General features: G+C 45.6%; 1 protein-coding gene across 2 annotated transcripts in view; it reads right to left on the reverse strand.

Moving 5' to 3' along the window:
• Positions 1-2,669, reverse strand: part of NEBL (nebulette) — a 131,444-nt gene extending 128,775 nt beyond the window's left edge. For both annotated transcript variants that reach the window (XM_081931576.1, XM_081931584.1), the window contains exon 1: positions 2,442-2,669. In XM_081931576.1, coding sequence (XP_081787702.1) covers positions 2,442-2,510 — 69 coding nt within the window. In that variant the 5' untranslated portion in view covers positions 2,511-2,669. The remainder of the gene's footprint in view (positions 1-2,441) is intronic.
• Positions 2,670-16,562: the final 13,893 nt, after the last annotated feature.

Consider the following 16,562-nt stretch of genomic DNA (forward strand, 5'->3'; position numbering starts at 1 on the left):
CGGGTTGCGAACATGATCCGTGCGGGAGGCACCCGCAGCTCCGCGTCTGTGCACATGCAGGTCGCAATTCGGTGCTTCTGCACATGCGCAAAGTGCGATTTAGTGCTTTTGCGCATGCGCGAGCACCAAAACCCGGAAGTAAGCCCTTCTGGGTTCGACACGGTGCGCAACCCAAAAACGTGCAACCTGAAGCGTCTGTAACCCAAGGTATGACTGTATACTCAATGCCTAAGACAAAGCCAGTGATCAATAAAATTGTGGCTATTTTAATCCCAGTTAACATCGGCACACTGCACCTGGGCTTAGGTCCAGACTAACAAAGCAATCCTAACCATGTTGACTCAGAAGTAAGTCTCCTAGGTGCATACAGTTGGTATTGCCACCTAAGCTAGTTGAAATTGGGTCTCACTGAAACCAAGGAGGCAACTTGGTCATGTCTTAACTACATTTCCCACCAACTTCAATGGAAACTGAACTCAACTGACTTAGCCAATCCAAGGCCTCTTTCAGCCAATAAACACTCACACCCTATGAAGCAAGTGACAGAAGTGCCATTTGTCTGACTTTTAAAGTGAATGATACAGTCTGGGCATTTTTGCTCTTACATATGTCAAGCCCAACGTAATGGTGACTCCCTGAAGATTTAGGATGTCATCATGTCATCATTTAACTAGGTGGGCAGCAGTTTATTTAAGTGATAAGTCACATCATCTCCTTAGCCTGTCACACATCCCTGATGACCGCAGCTTTACCTTTCTAAGTTTAGCACATACATACACACACACACACACCCAAAAAATTGGTTCTGGGTTGTTTTGAGTAGCAGAAGGAAATAAGGCTTCTTTAAGAAAATCTTTCAGCAAATACCCATCCCAAACACTGCATAAACAAATACCACCCATTAAGCCTGTTTGTGCTTTTACAGAAACTGCCTCCACCCTGAAGCCTAAGAGGCGCCCATCCCCTTTTGGGGAGTTGAAGGTGCAGAGAAACAGAGGCATCTGACACAGCCTCAATGCTTTGCGGTTTTTCTTCAGACAAACGTGCTTTTGTGATCACCACCACCACGGGGAGAGGGACAGGAGACCTCGTTTCGGAGAAAAGGGCATGCCCAGGATGCTGATGCTGAGCCTCACCCCCTCCTGCGACTTGCCTGTCAGTCACACCGCCCGAGCTGGCTGCAGTTGCGTAAGAAGCTGCCGTTGTCAGAAGCATCTCCTTCTGCACTGCAGCCCTGGAGGCGATGAAAGCGCTCCGAGTCCGGAGCAAAGGGACGACTCACCTTTAGGGCTAAAAAGAGGAGGGCGAGGGGGGCGGGCAGCTTCGACCCTCATTTCTCTAGGGGGGGGGACGACATCCGGGGAGGGATGGAGGGGGCTTTCCTCCACCTACTGTGCTGCCTGCTGAGCATATCCAACCTAGAGAAGCTTTCTGGTCGGATTGAAAGGGGACCTGACTAAACCCCTCACAAAACTGACGGCCGGGATGGGGGGGCCGTATCCAGTTTAATCTTGCTCCGCCCCCACCGCGGCGGGCGCGCTTCGCGATGCGTCAGTGGCTGGTTGACACGTTAATTACCGTCTGCCCACCCCGCCACCGCCGCGCTGATGAGAGTAGGAAGGGGACGAGGCGGGGGAGGAGCAGCGGCGCAGATTCCGATGCACAAGCAGCCGCCCAGGCGCGCGCTCGGCCACCTGCGAAGCTTCCCGTTCCAGCCTCTCATCCCACCGCAGCCCAGCTCCTCAAAGCAGGCGGCGGAGCCCAGCCCAGCGCCAGGCCACTGCGCGCCTGGGCGTCCCCCACGACCACCGACACCTCACGGCTCCCCGTTAACCCTTCGTGGCGCTCCCTCGCCGCCGCCGCCGCCCCACCACCACCTTGCTCCTCCGCTTCGCCCCCTTCCCTCACGCGCCCCTTCCCTGCTCTTCTCCGGGAACCGCAAGGGCAACGTTCAGCCCGCGCTTAAGTGGGAAGGCCAGGGTGGTGGGGGTGGGAATTACCAGGCTCTGGTTTTTTTATCATCACTATTATAATTATTATTACGTTTTGTTACGCTTCCCTTTTCACCCCTCACAAGTGCAAGTGGCGGACACTTTTTCCCGTCCTGGGTGAGGTGGGGGACTCAAGTTCAAGGGGCGGGAGGAAAACGGAGGAACCCCGGAGCCCTCTCTCCTCACGCACAAAATAAAAAGCGACGCATTTTCCGATTTTTTTGAGAGCAGCAGGCACTTCTTCAAGCAGGTGAAGCAAAATGACGCTGGGCAGGGAGGCGAGGGAGTTCAGAAGCAGCTCCCGAGGGAAGCTCCCTTCTCCCCTCATACACACACACACACACACACACACACACGGGTCGCCCCTCGTCCTGCTTCCCCTCAGCCCTCCTCCCCCTGTTCCCCCCACGCACCCCGCCCGCCCGCCCGCCCGCCCTCCCGCGCGCGCACCTTATCCAGGCAGTTGACTTTCTCGGTCGGATAGACGACTTTGCCACAGCGGGCGCACTGAGGGTTCATGGTCGAGCTGTCGGCGAAGCGTCCCGGCGGAAGCGGCCGCCCGGAGCTGCTGGGGCATTCCCTGCCCGCCGCCGCGGCGCTGAGCAGCGAGCGAGGCGGATGAGTCGCCGGGCACTGCGGACTCTCTGGCGAGGAAGGTCAGCGGCGGAAGCGCGGCTCCAGCTGGCGGCGGCGGCTGCGACAGAGGCTCGGCAGCATGTGCAAGCGAGTGGGAGGGGGAAAACAACCGCTGCTGCCTGGAGCCTCCTCCGCCTGCGCCCGCCTCCGCCTCGTGCCTGCGCGCTCCGCTCCTCCAGCAGAGAGCGAGAGGGAGAGACCCGCCGCGCTGGAGGAAGGGGGCGGGCTGCTCCCTTCGCCGCCAGGCCTCTCTCGCTAAGGAAGAGGAGGACCCCCGGAGCAGGTGGGGAACGTGGCCTGGCCTCTCTGCTGCTATGGCTTAGCCATCAGGGCTCGAGAAGAATGGAAACGTAAGCATGGATAAGTTGTTGCCTTCGAAACTTATCATGAGGTGGGGGAAATTAGGGGAGAAGAAAGGGTTCCTTCCCTGGTATCTCCTTCCAAGCTCCAAGGATCCAGCCTCTCAACAAGATGTGTTGGCAAACCTCCCCCTACCAATACTGGTTTGATTGATTGATTGATTGATTGATTGATTTCTATACCGCTTAATATATTAAAAATGTTTCTAAGCGGTGTACAAAAAAACCAGAGCAACCACAGGCAACTTAAACAAACTATTACAAAAATAGATACAGTATTGCATATAAAAGTATTATACAAAGCTACTTCTGTAGTGTGGAATGCCATCCCAATATCCCAGTGGTGTGAGATTTCAGAGGTTCCAGGCACTTATCCAGGGTTCCTGTCTTTTTGGAATGAGGCACAGGGGAGACTGTGGCGTCTTTATTATATATAGGTGGTTTATTTACACACATATACAACCTGAGCCTACGATGAAGGGGTTTGCAGCATTAGCACCCCAAAAGGGTCTTGTTTCTTCCATAGGTACAGCCTTGGATTTAAACAGAAAACAAATATTTCTCTGACATTCTCCAGCTTGCTGCTTTAACTCTAGGTCACATCACTGCCACTCTGAACTCTAAATTCAGGATTTCTCCTCCTAACTCTCTCCCCGCCCATTTGTCTTCTCACACAGAGCCCCCTTTCCTTGGTTCTCTTAATGGCCCTGCACCCAGGCAATCACTTCAACAAAAGAAGCTAGGCTGGCTTATATTCTAACATTGTTGGATCCAGGGGCTAGAAGGATCTCGCATACAGCCTGCTTCCTCCCTCCAAAACTCATAACAATATATAAATCAGTATCAAATCATTTTCCTTTTGACACACCCTCCCTCTCAGCCTTCTGGTTCTTGTCCAGGGTCCAAACAAACTATCAGGGGTGCAGTTTGGTAATTTTGGGGAAAGCTTTGGCCCTCCAGGTGCTGGTGGACCTCAGCTCCCACCACCTGGTTCTTGGCCATGATGGCTGGGGCTGATGGGAGTTTGAGTCCAATAATATTTGGAGGGCTACAGATTCCTCCACTCCTTTTAGATCCTTGGCCCAGCTCATAAGGTGGTGGTACTTTTTGATTCTGCTGAGTTGGGCCCTGGACCTCTGCCCTGATTTCCTGCCCTAACAGCACTACTGTTAGAGACATTTTAACATCCCCTGAGCAGACCTTTCACAGTCCTGTATGATTATAGTGTTGGTTTTTAGACACCATTGATGATCACTTGTGAATCATCACTTGACAACTGATGGGTGATCAAGGACTTAACAAGCTGACACAGTGTTCCTTTGGCTGCAATACTATACAGACTTTCCTGGGAGTAAGGCCCACTGAACTTCATGGTATTTGCCTGCAAGGAAACATGCATAGGCTTCCACTGTTAACCTCTGGAAAACTCTCTGGAATTCTTTTATAAACTTTTTTTATTTAATAAAAATAATTGCACTTCTCCTTTCTGAGCAAAGCTTCTTCAAGTCGGTTTACATTATAAAATCTTCCAAAATGCAATAGCAGTACAAAATATAAATGCAGAATCATTTCTATAAGTGCTCTAGTACTAAAATCTTAATGTCACACAGCCTTCAGCTTGGTGGGAGGACTAGAGAGACAGCAGTTGTGGTTTGAATTGGAGCAGAGAGAACGAGATGGCACTGTGAGCTTAGCAAGACTGGAAAAAGCCTCGGGGCTTCTGGATAGGGTCTGTCCCCATTACTGCTTTTGGAATTTGATGGATGATTAGTGGGCATGCTGCATGCTTAGGCATCAACCCACTTCCAATATTTGTTCAGTTCTATGTGTCTTGAGCATAAAACCATAACAAAAATGCTATGCTATCAAAAAAGTATAATTGCCCTTCCCCTGCCCCCAAGCATCAGTGTAATACCCAGATCAATAAAGTCAAAAGATTCCAAAGTATTCCTTGGGGTATACCTTTATATCCAAAAGCCTTAAAGACATGACACAATGACTTTCAGCACTCTGATTTACAGAAAGCTAAATGCAAACTAAAACAGACGTGACAGCAAAGGAGGCAGGGCTGGCCCACCCATGAGGCAGGGTGAGGCAACCACCTCGGGCGCCAGAATCTACAGGGGCAGCAGATCCAGCCTCCAATGAATGCATGCTTCTTGGAAGCCGGATCTGCCACCTCTTCAGCAGCCCACCCCAGTGCCACCTCTACAGCAGCCACTTGGCAAATAGGAGGTTCTGCTGGTCTCCTCCCACCCCTAGGGAGGAAACAGTGAGCTCTGGGGTCTCCTGGGTTCTGCACCCACCTGGCTGCTTTCCCTCCTGTGACAGCCTCTGATTCCTACTTCAACAATCAGGTAAGGTTGAGCTGATTCCCCTCCTTGTTCCTGATGGACGTTGTCACTCCTCCCTTGTTCCCAGTGTAGATCTTCACTCACTCCTTCTTCCCTGGCTGTTGGGCCAGTGCCATTTCATGGTTCGCCTCAGGTACCAAAAGTCTTGGTTGTCATACGCAAATGAAAGCTTGACATTTTGCTGATTAGATCACTGCTCAAATCCTTGAAGTGATGAGTAGAAACTTGTTCACGTTTTCAGATACCAGGAGGCATACCCTCCCATTACAAATACAGTGCCAGTGCTTAAAGGAGAATTTTGTGCCCCTGAGTTTTACAAGGGCAACATTGAGACCAAAGAAGAGGAGGAGGAAGCTGACAGTCAAGGCCACATCCTGAACTGGTTGTAAATAAGGAAACAGGAAAGTGGAAACTGGCTGAGGGCAGACTGAGGTTGGTTGGGCAGTGCCTCATTCACCCAAACAGACCAGTCGCCATTGGTCTATCCGGAGTCCCAAGGTGAGCAACTGTAAGAGTTCCAGGCAGAGAAGTGCTAGCACTATATTCAAGCTCCCTTGGGTGCTGCTTTGTGCAAAATGTCCCTTTCTCCACCATTCTGCTCAGCAGAATTCCCCCTTTCGAGCTTTAAGGTTGTGTAAACTGAGGCCAGGGATTGTCATCTGCCCAACTACAGCATTTCTAAGCTATGGTCTGGTGATGGTGCGTTGTGCCTTGACTGCTGAGTTGCACTGCATCCTATGCTCTATCCTTGCAGCATGGGCAGAGCAGCTGTCAACGTGGAGGTGGCCATTTCCACATTTATTTCTCATCCTATTGAAGTCAATGCAAAGGAAATTTCTTGCACTGGGTTCCGGAGTAGTGTAAAGTTCCACTGTGGCGTGGATGCGCTCTGGAGGAGCATAGGATGCAATGTAAATGTGAGCCTCCCCCATCCCACCCTGTTTCAGGTATTCCATGAGCATATCTCACATTCCACCAGGGTAGTAGGGTTTCCATCATATCCTTTGATCTCTCAACCAGTTTAACTCAAGCATAGGAGTGCCCTGTTAGAGAACAGTTTCCGTGTATGAGAACAGCAGCTATAATTACTAGTCTTCACTGTGTGTGTGAGGCTGCATGGTGAATACCACAAGTCTAAATGCTACATTAGCGTAAAATCCTATTAGTCTGGCAGAAAGCATAAGGCAGTCCTGTTTAAATCATTTCCCAATTTTCCAACTCACTGAAGCAATGGAGTTATGTGTAGTTTGAAGATTAAATTGCCTGCTATGTTTCCATTTGTGCTAATACAGAAACAAAGTACGGTAACCATTGCCTGTATGGTATTTGCAAACTTCCTAATGTGATTCTTCATCTTTTCTTCAAGAGTTACCAATCGCTTTGGTTTAAAAAATAAAATAAAATATGGTGTTGGTAGTTGTGGTACAACTAAATTACAACAATTCAGTGTGCCAGTCCTGAACAGATTTACATGGAATTCCAGGGCAATTCAATTCACATGACCATTCCTTTGTTATATTCCCCCCCCCCCCAATTTACAGATACTTTTTTAATCAGTATTTTTTGCATGTGCATGTGGAAAAAGCCAAAATGCATTTAGAGGAGAAAATGCTCAAGCAAATTCTTCTATTTCAGATTTGTCTATGAAAGTTTCCATTTGAATTTCCCAATCCTGCAACACACCACACTGATTTTCTGCAGACCGTTGTATTCCACAAACAGAGGGCAGATATACCACAAAGGCAAAAGATTTGCAGTTACTCATGTATATACAAACTGAGTTGAACACTGAAGGCAAAATTACTGTAATACCTTCCAGTTACATTTCATCTTCTGTATGGAAAGCAACAACAGTTTTCCACCTGTGGGGGAAGACAATTTCCCTTTCAAATTGTTCAGCATACAGTTCATGGGTGTTATACTCTCATTGAATACTGCATAATATATGATGAGATTAACATTTTATATTTTTCCAAGATCTTGATAAAAGAAAACGAAGATAAAATAGCCACCCCCAAGAAAGGCATGTAGAACAAAGCCACACTGATTTGCTTGGTTCTGCATCACAGAGCTTGAATCAACCCGTAGTAATTATCTTGCTTTAAATAAAATTAATCCTTGTTATATGCTTACATTTGGAGAGATAAATATTTGCTGTGTTGAGATGGGCAGCTTGCTCATGCCTGCTGCAGTGCAATGTCCTCGTTCTCTAATAAGCAGTTTTCCCTCCCGAAGGAATCAGTATCTCCTTGGAGCTGTTTAAAACTATAATTTTATATTTATCCCACTCTCTTGTATATCATGTGCATTTAGCTGGAAACTATTGTTCTATCTGATAAATTCAAGAGACAGTTTGCTGGTGGACCTGGTTGGTATAGACTGGAGTATCCAACGGGGCACCATCCAGATGTTGGGCTCCAACTCGTATCAGCTTTAGTCAGCATAGCCAACAACATCTGGAGGGCTCTAAATTAGCTACTGTTACAGGCAATGACAAGACTAAGACTGTGACCAGGTGATATTTCTCTAACCTAGCACCAATAAGCTTATGTCTCAAGACAGGAATGGCTAACCTGTGGCCCTCCAGTTGTTGGAGTAGAATTCACATCAGCACCAGCCGGCATGGCCAATTGCCAAGGAGATGGGAGTTGTAGTCCAACAACATCTGGAGGGTCACAGGAGGGGGGCATTGTATTGGACCAAGTTCTCCATTTCGCATACCGGTATGTGCTAACTGCAGGGTACATGGTAAAAAGTACATGCTTGATAGGAAAGAGTTCTTCTATAGACCGATGTAACTAGTTGGAGAAACAAAGAAGCCATGCTTGTCCCTTTGTTCTCAGAAGATACATCAAGGTGACCTTACATCTCAAGGTTGAGAGAAAGTGTGAGAAAGGAGGTGGAAGTGAAAGGGGGTGACTCTTAACACATATCAATTTCACTTCAAAGTACAGGTCAGCACAGAGGGCAAAGAGCCAGAGCCAGTTTAGGTCTCCCACTCTGTCTGTCTTAACCCCATTCAAGCCTCTCTAAGCAAGCTGAATTACAGGTCATCTTCCAATGGTCAGGAGGTCAGGGGCATGCGATCTACTTCAAGGCAGTAAACGTTCATGCAAGAGGAAGGTAACATAGTCCAATGAAGGTGGAAAAGGCACTCAGTTTCTGGAAGTCCACCGTGCCTTTTAGTGAGTCCTTCAGAAGCCTATAGAGCAGCCATTTTAGGTGACAAATTACTCAAAATAAGACGTAAACTAGAGTTATCAGTTATATAAGGCAAGCAGGACCCCCTTAGCACACACCACCTGCGGTTCTCCTTTCTGCCATTATCAAGGTGCTGCTGTGAAGCAACAAAATCAGGCCAGACATTTCCTCCTTCCGCAAGCTGTCCTGATGGTGCGGAGTTTGGAATCTGCTGCCGAATTCCTAGAGTTCAGCCCTCCAATGCCTTACAGAACTTTCTTCATGCAGCTCATCTCCTTGTCACAGAGTTTCATGGCTATCTTGCCCAGCAACTTCAGAGAACAAGGGTACTATAGCTGTAGTCTTTTATGCAAGAGTAATGTTTTGAATATCATGGCTTATCCAATAGTCAATAATTCAATATTTTCTGCTGGAGATTGTGCAGAAGAGTCAGCATTGCAGTCAAGTACATTAAGAATCATGTTGAACTAAACAATTGACTTATTTTTTAGCCCTTCAGTGACATATACACTGCAGCAATAGATACCATCACACGGGCAGGAAAAGTAGAACAATCTAGGGAGATACTTTAAAGGGGAAATGATATTAGACTTTGCTGAGCAAACTCAACAGAAGAGAGGAATAGAATTTTTTGAAGATAATGCATATAAGTAGGGAGAAAGATATAAAGGAGGAAAAGGACAGATGCCTGGGGAAGTTTTTTTCTCTCCCTTTTCATCTGTGTTCATTCTAGCTCACCCATACTGAGCAAAATAGTTCTAAATGGAGGCCAGGAAGAACATTCCGTCTCCTTGAAATATGCAAATCACTATACCGTAGTACATTTTGTGCATGTATATCTCATTGATTTTAATGGGACCCAGATATCTTTGACTGTCAGCAGAACTGCAGCCTAAATGGTTCTACAAATGCTTCTATAGAAAGTAATTCTTTGTAATATTTCGGTTAGGAGAAGCACTTGCATATACCTATTGACCTCAGGGGCCATCACTACCTCTGATTCAGCTATTCCTTGCTTACTCAAAATCATCCTGTTCTCCTTCTCTCATTTTGCAGAATTTCTTGTAAAAATCACCCAGGGCATTCTCTGCTTGCTTAAAAAGAAGAAGAAGAACCTTGTTTGAGCCAATTCAGCCAAGGAAACTTCAGATTTTGAGATAGAAGGACATAGACACAGACACAAATGAAGCAAAGAAATCAGGTTTTGAGGGGCTCAATGTGGTCCTCCTTCCACCACAGAACCTTCTTTGTCCTCACAGTCAAGGTCGACAGCCTCTCACTTAGCAGGGGGAGATCGTGGGAAGTGGATAAGTAAGGAGCAGCAGCAGCTTCTGATCTGCATCCTTGCTGCCATCCCAATTTACTCCCTTAAAAATCTATGGCAGCAACTATTTGCAGAAATAAGGCAGGGGAACATCCATAGATTGATTTTTGAAGTGAAATATTTGCCTGGATTACAGTGTTTGTAGAGGGAGCACCTACTGGATACTATGTGTGATGGCTATTTATTTATGGAATATGGCTGTGATACAATAGGTAGATGAGGGCTCACCACTGTTTTGGGACCTGTGGGCACATTTGGAAACCTGGTCATTGTTCACACTCAGTATCCCAGCAGGACAAGGTCCCAGGCACTGATGTTCTGGGCTGAAAGAAGCAACATCTCAAGGAAAGAATCCTTTTCCATTCAAGCTCAGCTCAGGCCAACATTCCATGGAGAAAGACTGTTCAAGCACCACAAAGACAACCTTAAAGCAAAGGTTTGTGCCACTGAGTTCCTGAAGCTTAGGTAAAATGAAAACCAGGCTTGATCCAACTGAGGCAAGGTATGCTACTCTAATAAACATTGGAAGTCTTCTGCATCCAAAATGCCAGGAAAAAATATTTTGAAAGGAAAACGTATCAGCCCCTCTCTCTGGAATAACCTGCAGTGTAATCAAACAAGCTATTTTTGTAGCTGGACTGTTGGAATCAGGAACTCACTCCATAAACTGGGACAGACCCATGACTTGTCATCAAAGCACAGAGGCCTTGAGCCAGGGTGTATACAATGTGCATGAAGTGCCCAGAGGGTTGGCTAAGGGTGAATTTGGTCCTTGAGCCCCAAGGGCGTAACCACCCCTGGTTTGTAGAATGATAAATTTGTTAGCTGTCATCACACAGCCCCCACTGAAGAATCTGGAGTGCTGCATAACAATTGGGCAGAAGGTGGAAAGGGTACTTAGTAGTTGCAATGTGTGGGAGAAGGAAGATGCAGGAGGTTTATCCATCCATCCAATTTCTATACCTCCTTTTATCCAGTGTTCCCAGGGCAGTGTACAACATTAAAAACATAATTTACATATATATTTTGTCTTTTACATAATTAACATAAAAATAAAAGACAATAAAACAATCACAGAAAAAAGTCATAATAACAGGTCCCCCCATGTTTAAAAGGCCATAGTTGTTTAGTGGCTGAGGGCCTGGGTAAAGAGGAATGTTTTCGCCTGGCATCTAGAGACATGTAATGATGGCGCCAAATGGACAGCCACCACAGAAAAGGCCCGTTCTCATGTTGTCACCCTCTGAACCTTTTGGGAAGTGGGGACACAGAGAAGTGCCTTGGGGGAAAAGCACAGGGTCTGGGTTGGTTCATATGGGGAGGTGCAGTCCTTAAGGTAATGAGGTCCTGAGTCATGTGAGTTTAGCATGGAGGTGGTTCGTGTACAGGGTGTTGCACAAAAGGAGGGAAGAGGCATGGACGTGGGGGTGATGGTAAAAATAGGGGTGCAGGATAGAAGAGAGAAATAGCTTCAATTATTAGGTTGGGAAGATAAAACGTCATCTTAGCAATTGCATGGGGTGGAAAGGGGAAGCTGCAGGGGGTTAGTGTGAGGAAAATGGCAGGGGTTGGCAAGCAAAGCACACAGGTGTGCAGTCCCTAGTATTACAATAAATATATAAAGGTAAAGTAGTACCTCGGGTTACATAGGCTTCAGGTTACATAGGCTTCAGGTTACAGACTCCGCTAACCCAGAATAGTACCTCGAGTTAAGAACTTTGCTTCAGGATGAGAACAGAAATCGTGCTCCGGCGGCGCAGCGGCAACAGGAGGCCCCATTAGCTAAAGTGGTGCTTCAGGTTAAGAACAATTTCAGGTTAAGAACGGACCTCCGGAACAAATTAAGTACTTAACCGAGGTACCACTGTAAAGGGACCCCTGACCATTAGGTCCAGTCGCGGACGACTCTGGGGTTGCGGCCCTCATCTTGCTTTATTGGCCAAGGGAGCCAGCATACAGCTTCCGGGTCATGTGGCCAGCATGACTAAGCCACTTCTGGCGAACCAGAGCAGTGCACAGAAACGCCATTTACCTTCCCGCCGGAGAGGTACCTATTTATCTACTTGCACTTTGATGTGTTTTCGAACTGCTAGGATGGCAGGAGAATAAAAATATACTCCAGGAGAAAAAATGGTTTCCATGCTTTCAGGACCCAACCCATCTGTGCAAGCAAGATGTTACCACTTAACTAGTTATATGGGAACAGAGATAGGGATGCAGATCACTCAAATGCAGATCAGAATGTGCATCTGGTTGCTGGAAACCACAAGTGGGGAGGGTGTTCTTGGGCTTGAATCCTGCTTGCTGGTTTCCCAGAGGCAACTGTTCAGCCACTGTAAGAACAGGATGCTGGGCTAGAATGGCCATTGACATGATCTAGCAGGGTCTTCATATGTTACTATCCCTTTCAAAGCAATGCAGTATAGCTAGGTATGATCTGATGCACATCCTGTCCATGATTTGTTACAGTTTCCAAACCATCAAGTTCTATTTATGTTCTCTGTGCACAGAGAACTCTTTAGCTGCTGATCAGTTCCGAAGAAAAGTCACAGAAGAGAAACCACTTATTTTGAACTTGAGTTAAAGGAAGGTGCCCTTTAGAATGCAGCAGAGGTTAAAGAGAAATTCCTTCTGTTTATGTAACAGCGCCCAGTTCAACAGCCTCAGCAGCTGAAATCCAGTTAGGATTCTATCCATCAAAACTGCCTCAGAAAAGGAATGGCTCTCAAAGGCTAAAGAACCTTCTCAAACGAATGCAAAATGAAATAAAGACACACACACATTCACATACAATGAAAAGTGTTGGAAATAAGGCTGACTTTGTCTCGTTAACCTGGCACACAAGCCCCGGTGATCAGTAGCTGGCATTTATGAGAACCTGCTAGGAGGGAACTCTAAACTTCACAAATGAGTGTCACTATGGAAACTAATCAAATGAACAAAAGTATGAAAGAGCAGACTCAGTGGAAACATCTGAGCACAGTAAACAAATTGTGTATGTTAAAAGTCCATGATTGAAAAGCTCGGGCGAACAAACCCTGATATCTAGAGGGTTCTGGAGTAAGTTCATGACAATTTCTCACTGAGTCATTAAAATCTGTGAGCACTATATATTTTTCAAGGGGAGGACACACACTGTGCCTCTTTTATAGGCAAACCAGAGCAGTTGGCACAGAGTGCTGTTAGCTAGAGGATGGATTTTTGGCAGAATGTTGTGTTCCTAGTGCAACAGGAAAATAAAAGGCTTCAAATAAGCTACCAGTGTATGCTTTTTTATTTCAAAAATGACAAAATTTTGGGTTTTCCAAATTAAATAACAGCTGCCTTTTAATTTAGGGCAAGCTTTTAGAAATGCCCCTCACAACACGCAACTGGGAAGTTGGCTTGCAGTCCCTGCAAGTTTGGTAGTAAACAGAGCTTTCTTTGATTTCTTAGAAAATCAGCTAAGTGGGGTAAACTTGGGCTACGGTGAGAAAAAATACCATTATTAGTGAGCACATGCAACAAGTTCAAAGGAAACTACACTCTCAAAGGCATATTCATTAATAATATTGTATATCCTATGCTAGGGGTGGGCAAACGATGACCATCCAGATGTTATTTAACTCCTGTCTTCTGTCAGCCCCAGCCAACATAGCCAATAGTCAGGGATGGTGGGAATTGTAGCCCAACAAGATCTGGAAGGCCGGAGGTTGCTCAGCCCTGATGTATACCATACTGATTATCATCTGAAAAGGGACATGGGTTCAGAGAACCCAGAGAGAAAGATTATATAAGCGGACCATGCTGAAGACACAGCTGGTTTTCGTGGGTCAGATCCGCACCAGATGCATTCTGATTAGGGCTGCCAAGGTCAGGAGCATCCCAGAGCTTGAGATTTTAGGCCCACACCTGAGAGCTAGAGATGGTCCCTGGTGATGTCACAGGGGTGGGTCCTGGTGATGTCGTTAAGCATGACGCATGAAGCATTAAGCACAGTCACTTGAGAGTATGTCATTTAAATGAAAAACACAGTAGATGAGTGAATATGTCACAGGCTGGAGATTAAAATAGAAGTCTCTAGCTTATTGTGAATTGCATTTGTGAACATTCAGTACTAATGATGCTATCGCCAGTCAGCACCATATGCAATTAATTTTCTTCTGACCTCACTATCTACACAAACCCCTCACCAAGACTTCTGCTATTATACAATTTGTTGCTCATTAAGGTGCCACAAGACATTCCTTCTTGTTCAGAAAACACACACAAATAAATTTAAGAAGTTCCTATGAACACATAACATTAACCTCAGCATACAAGGTCACCCGTGCAGGTCTACTTTTATGGCATATAAGGCAATTTGGTAGAAGTGAGGAGTAGCACAATTCAGCTAGCACAATTCAGTTTAACTTTTCTAACTTTTGCTTTAAACAGAAGCTCACTATGTTACCCATGCTGTGTGCTTAAGGCACAAGATATGATGTTGCAGTCCACCCAAGTAAAATTTGCAAGGATGCTCCTTTCACACCAATAACAGATCTTTCCAAATGTCCACATGACACACAGACACAATTTATTCCCCAAGCTCTGTATTTAAGACATTGACTGAGGGGGGGGGATACCACTGGGCTAGCAGAAAGCCCTTTTGTGAGTGACCATAGCTCTGTCTTCGGTCCAGATTTCAGTTTGGAAAACTCACCCATTTTTCTGAACACACTTCCTGCCTTTCCAGCATTTCATTCTTTTCTATATCCTAATTGATATTACAGGCCCATTCCTAGGGTTCCCCATTGGATTATTTTAGAGGAGGTCTGCTCTGTATGCGGAAGGGGGGGGAAATAAAATAAGATTGGGAACTTCTCAGTCTAGTGTTTCCTTTTCTTCTGTCTTCAAGGCAGCTGCCACACAACCAGCTTCCCCCTGAAATGATCCAGTTGAGTGTTGTAACAGACATTTCTAAAAGCTTGCCCTAAATTAAAAGGCAACTGTTATCTAATTTGTGGTGGGGCAGCAAATTGTGCTCATTAGAGTTATTATAATGTCATTTTATAACACTGCTTCACATGGGTGGGAGGTAGAATAATTTGGTATGTAAAATAATGTAGTATTTGGATGGCCATCTGTCATGCATGATCTAGTTGAGATTCCTACATTGCAGGGGGTTGGAATAGATTACCCTTGGGGTCCCTCCCAACTCTGCAATTGTATGATTTTATTTCAGAGGCTGAAAGTCCCATTTTATGTTTTTTGTCCTGCATAAATGAGGAGCAGCTATTACCTTGCCTAATGTGAGCAAAGAGCACATCAAACAAAAGCTTTTGTTTTCATGTAATAGCATATGTGTTCCACGGTCAGAGAAGGACTGAAAACTGTAATGTTCCTTATATCTGATGAGCTTTGCAAAGATAGCCTAACTGGAAACGTAGCTCTTGAGCTGAGATGCTTTTAAAACAAACACACCACACACACACACACACACACACACACACACACACACACACGACTTCTGCTGATTAGTGGCACCATCTGGTGGTTATTAAGAATAAGCACTCATAGCCACCAAACGGTGCACATACTTGGAACAAAAAATGTATTACTTTTTGAGGACCATTTCCAAATCTGAAATCTTTTACTGTTATTTTTCTAATCGCTCATCAATCACTGGAAAGAGGATGTTCAAAGATCTAGCTTATTGCATTGTGATTTACACACTTATCTAGTCTGCATCTAGCTTTGCCCCTTTTGTAATCTAATTCTATCTTCTCCCACTAGGAAACACTTTGTACCAGATATTCTATTGATTTGTACCCTTTGACTTGCATTCCAAACTGTCACTCGAAGTTACTTTATGTTCACATGATGTTCTGATGCAGCTCTTGTCTCCCTGTGCTATTCATACCCATAACAAATACTTCAGAGCTGATATTACTCCCATTCAAGCCAAACCAGTTTTGAAAGTATAATCTGCTGTCATAGTCTTCTCTGGCCTTTATGATGTCACTGTCTAGGAATAAAAAAAGAGAGAAGCAAACTGTATCTACTTTATGAAGGCTGTCAACAGCTGTCACCAGAGGTCTGGTTTTTATATCTAAAGTAGACTCCGCAGTCATGTTCTCACATATTTCTTTCAGTCACGAAAGCAAAAAAAAAACCAAAAAAAAAACCAACATTCAAAAGACTTGAAATGGCTTAAAAAGTCAGATAAAATCCTCTACTATTTGCCACAGTATAGTTGTAAAATCATCAGAACTTAAGCATCAGATCATAAGAGTCCTGCTGGGTCAGACCACAGTGGCCAACACGTAGGCAGGTATGTCCAAAGTCCATTTCATGGGCCTAATTCGGCTTGCCAGTCTGTTTAATCCAGCCCCTATGGCAGTTTATTTCCTGGGGTAAAATGCTTTTTAAAAAAAGCCTTCAACTACCTCAACCCTAAAAAAAGGTTAACAACTTTGGTCGGCCCTTTGGTCGGCCCTCACAGCCCTTTGCTTCATCAAATCTGGCCCTCTTTGAAAACAGTTTGGACACCACTCCTAGGGGAAGCCCACATAAAAAAGGGTCACTGAGTCCAAGCCCCTGCAATGAAGGAAACTTAACAAGAGTCTTTGCTGGATGAAGCCAGTGACTTGTCCAGCATCCTGTTCTCACAGTGGCTGACCAGATACCTCTGGGAAACCCACTAGGAAGATTTGAACACAAAACCACTCTCCCCTTC

The sequence above is a fragment of the Podarcis melisellensis genome (genome assembly GCF_964234715.1).
Source record: "Podarcis melisellensis genome assembly, chromosome: 12".
Taxonomy (NCBI): Eukaryota; Metazoa; Chordata; class Lepidosauria; order Squamata; family Lacertidae; genus Podarcis; species Podarcis melisellensis.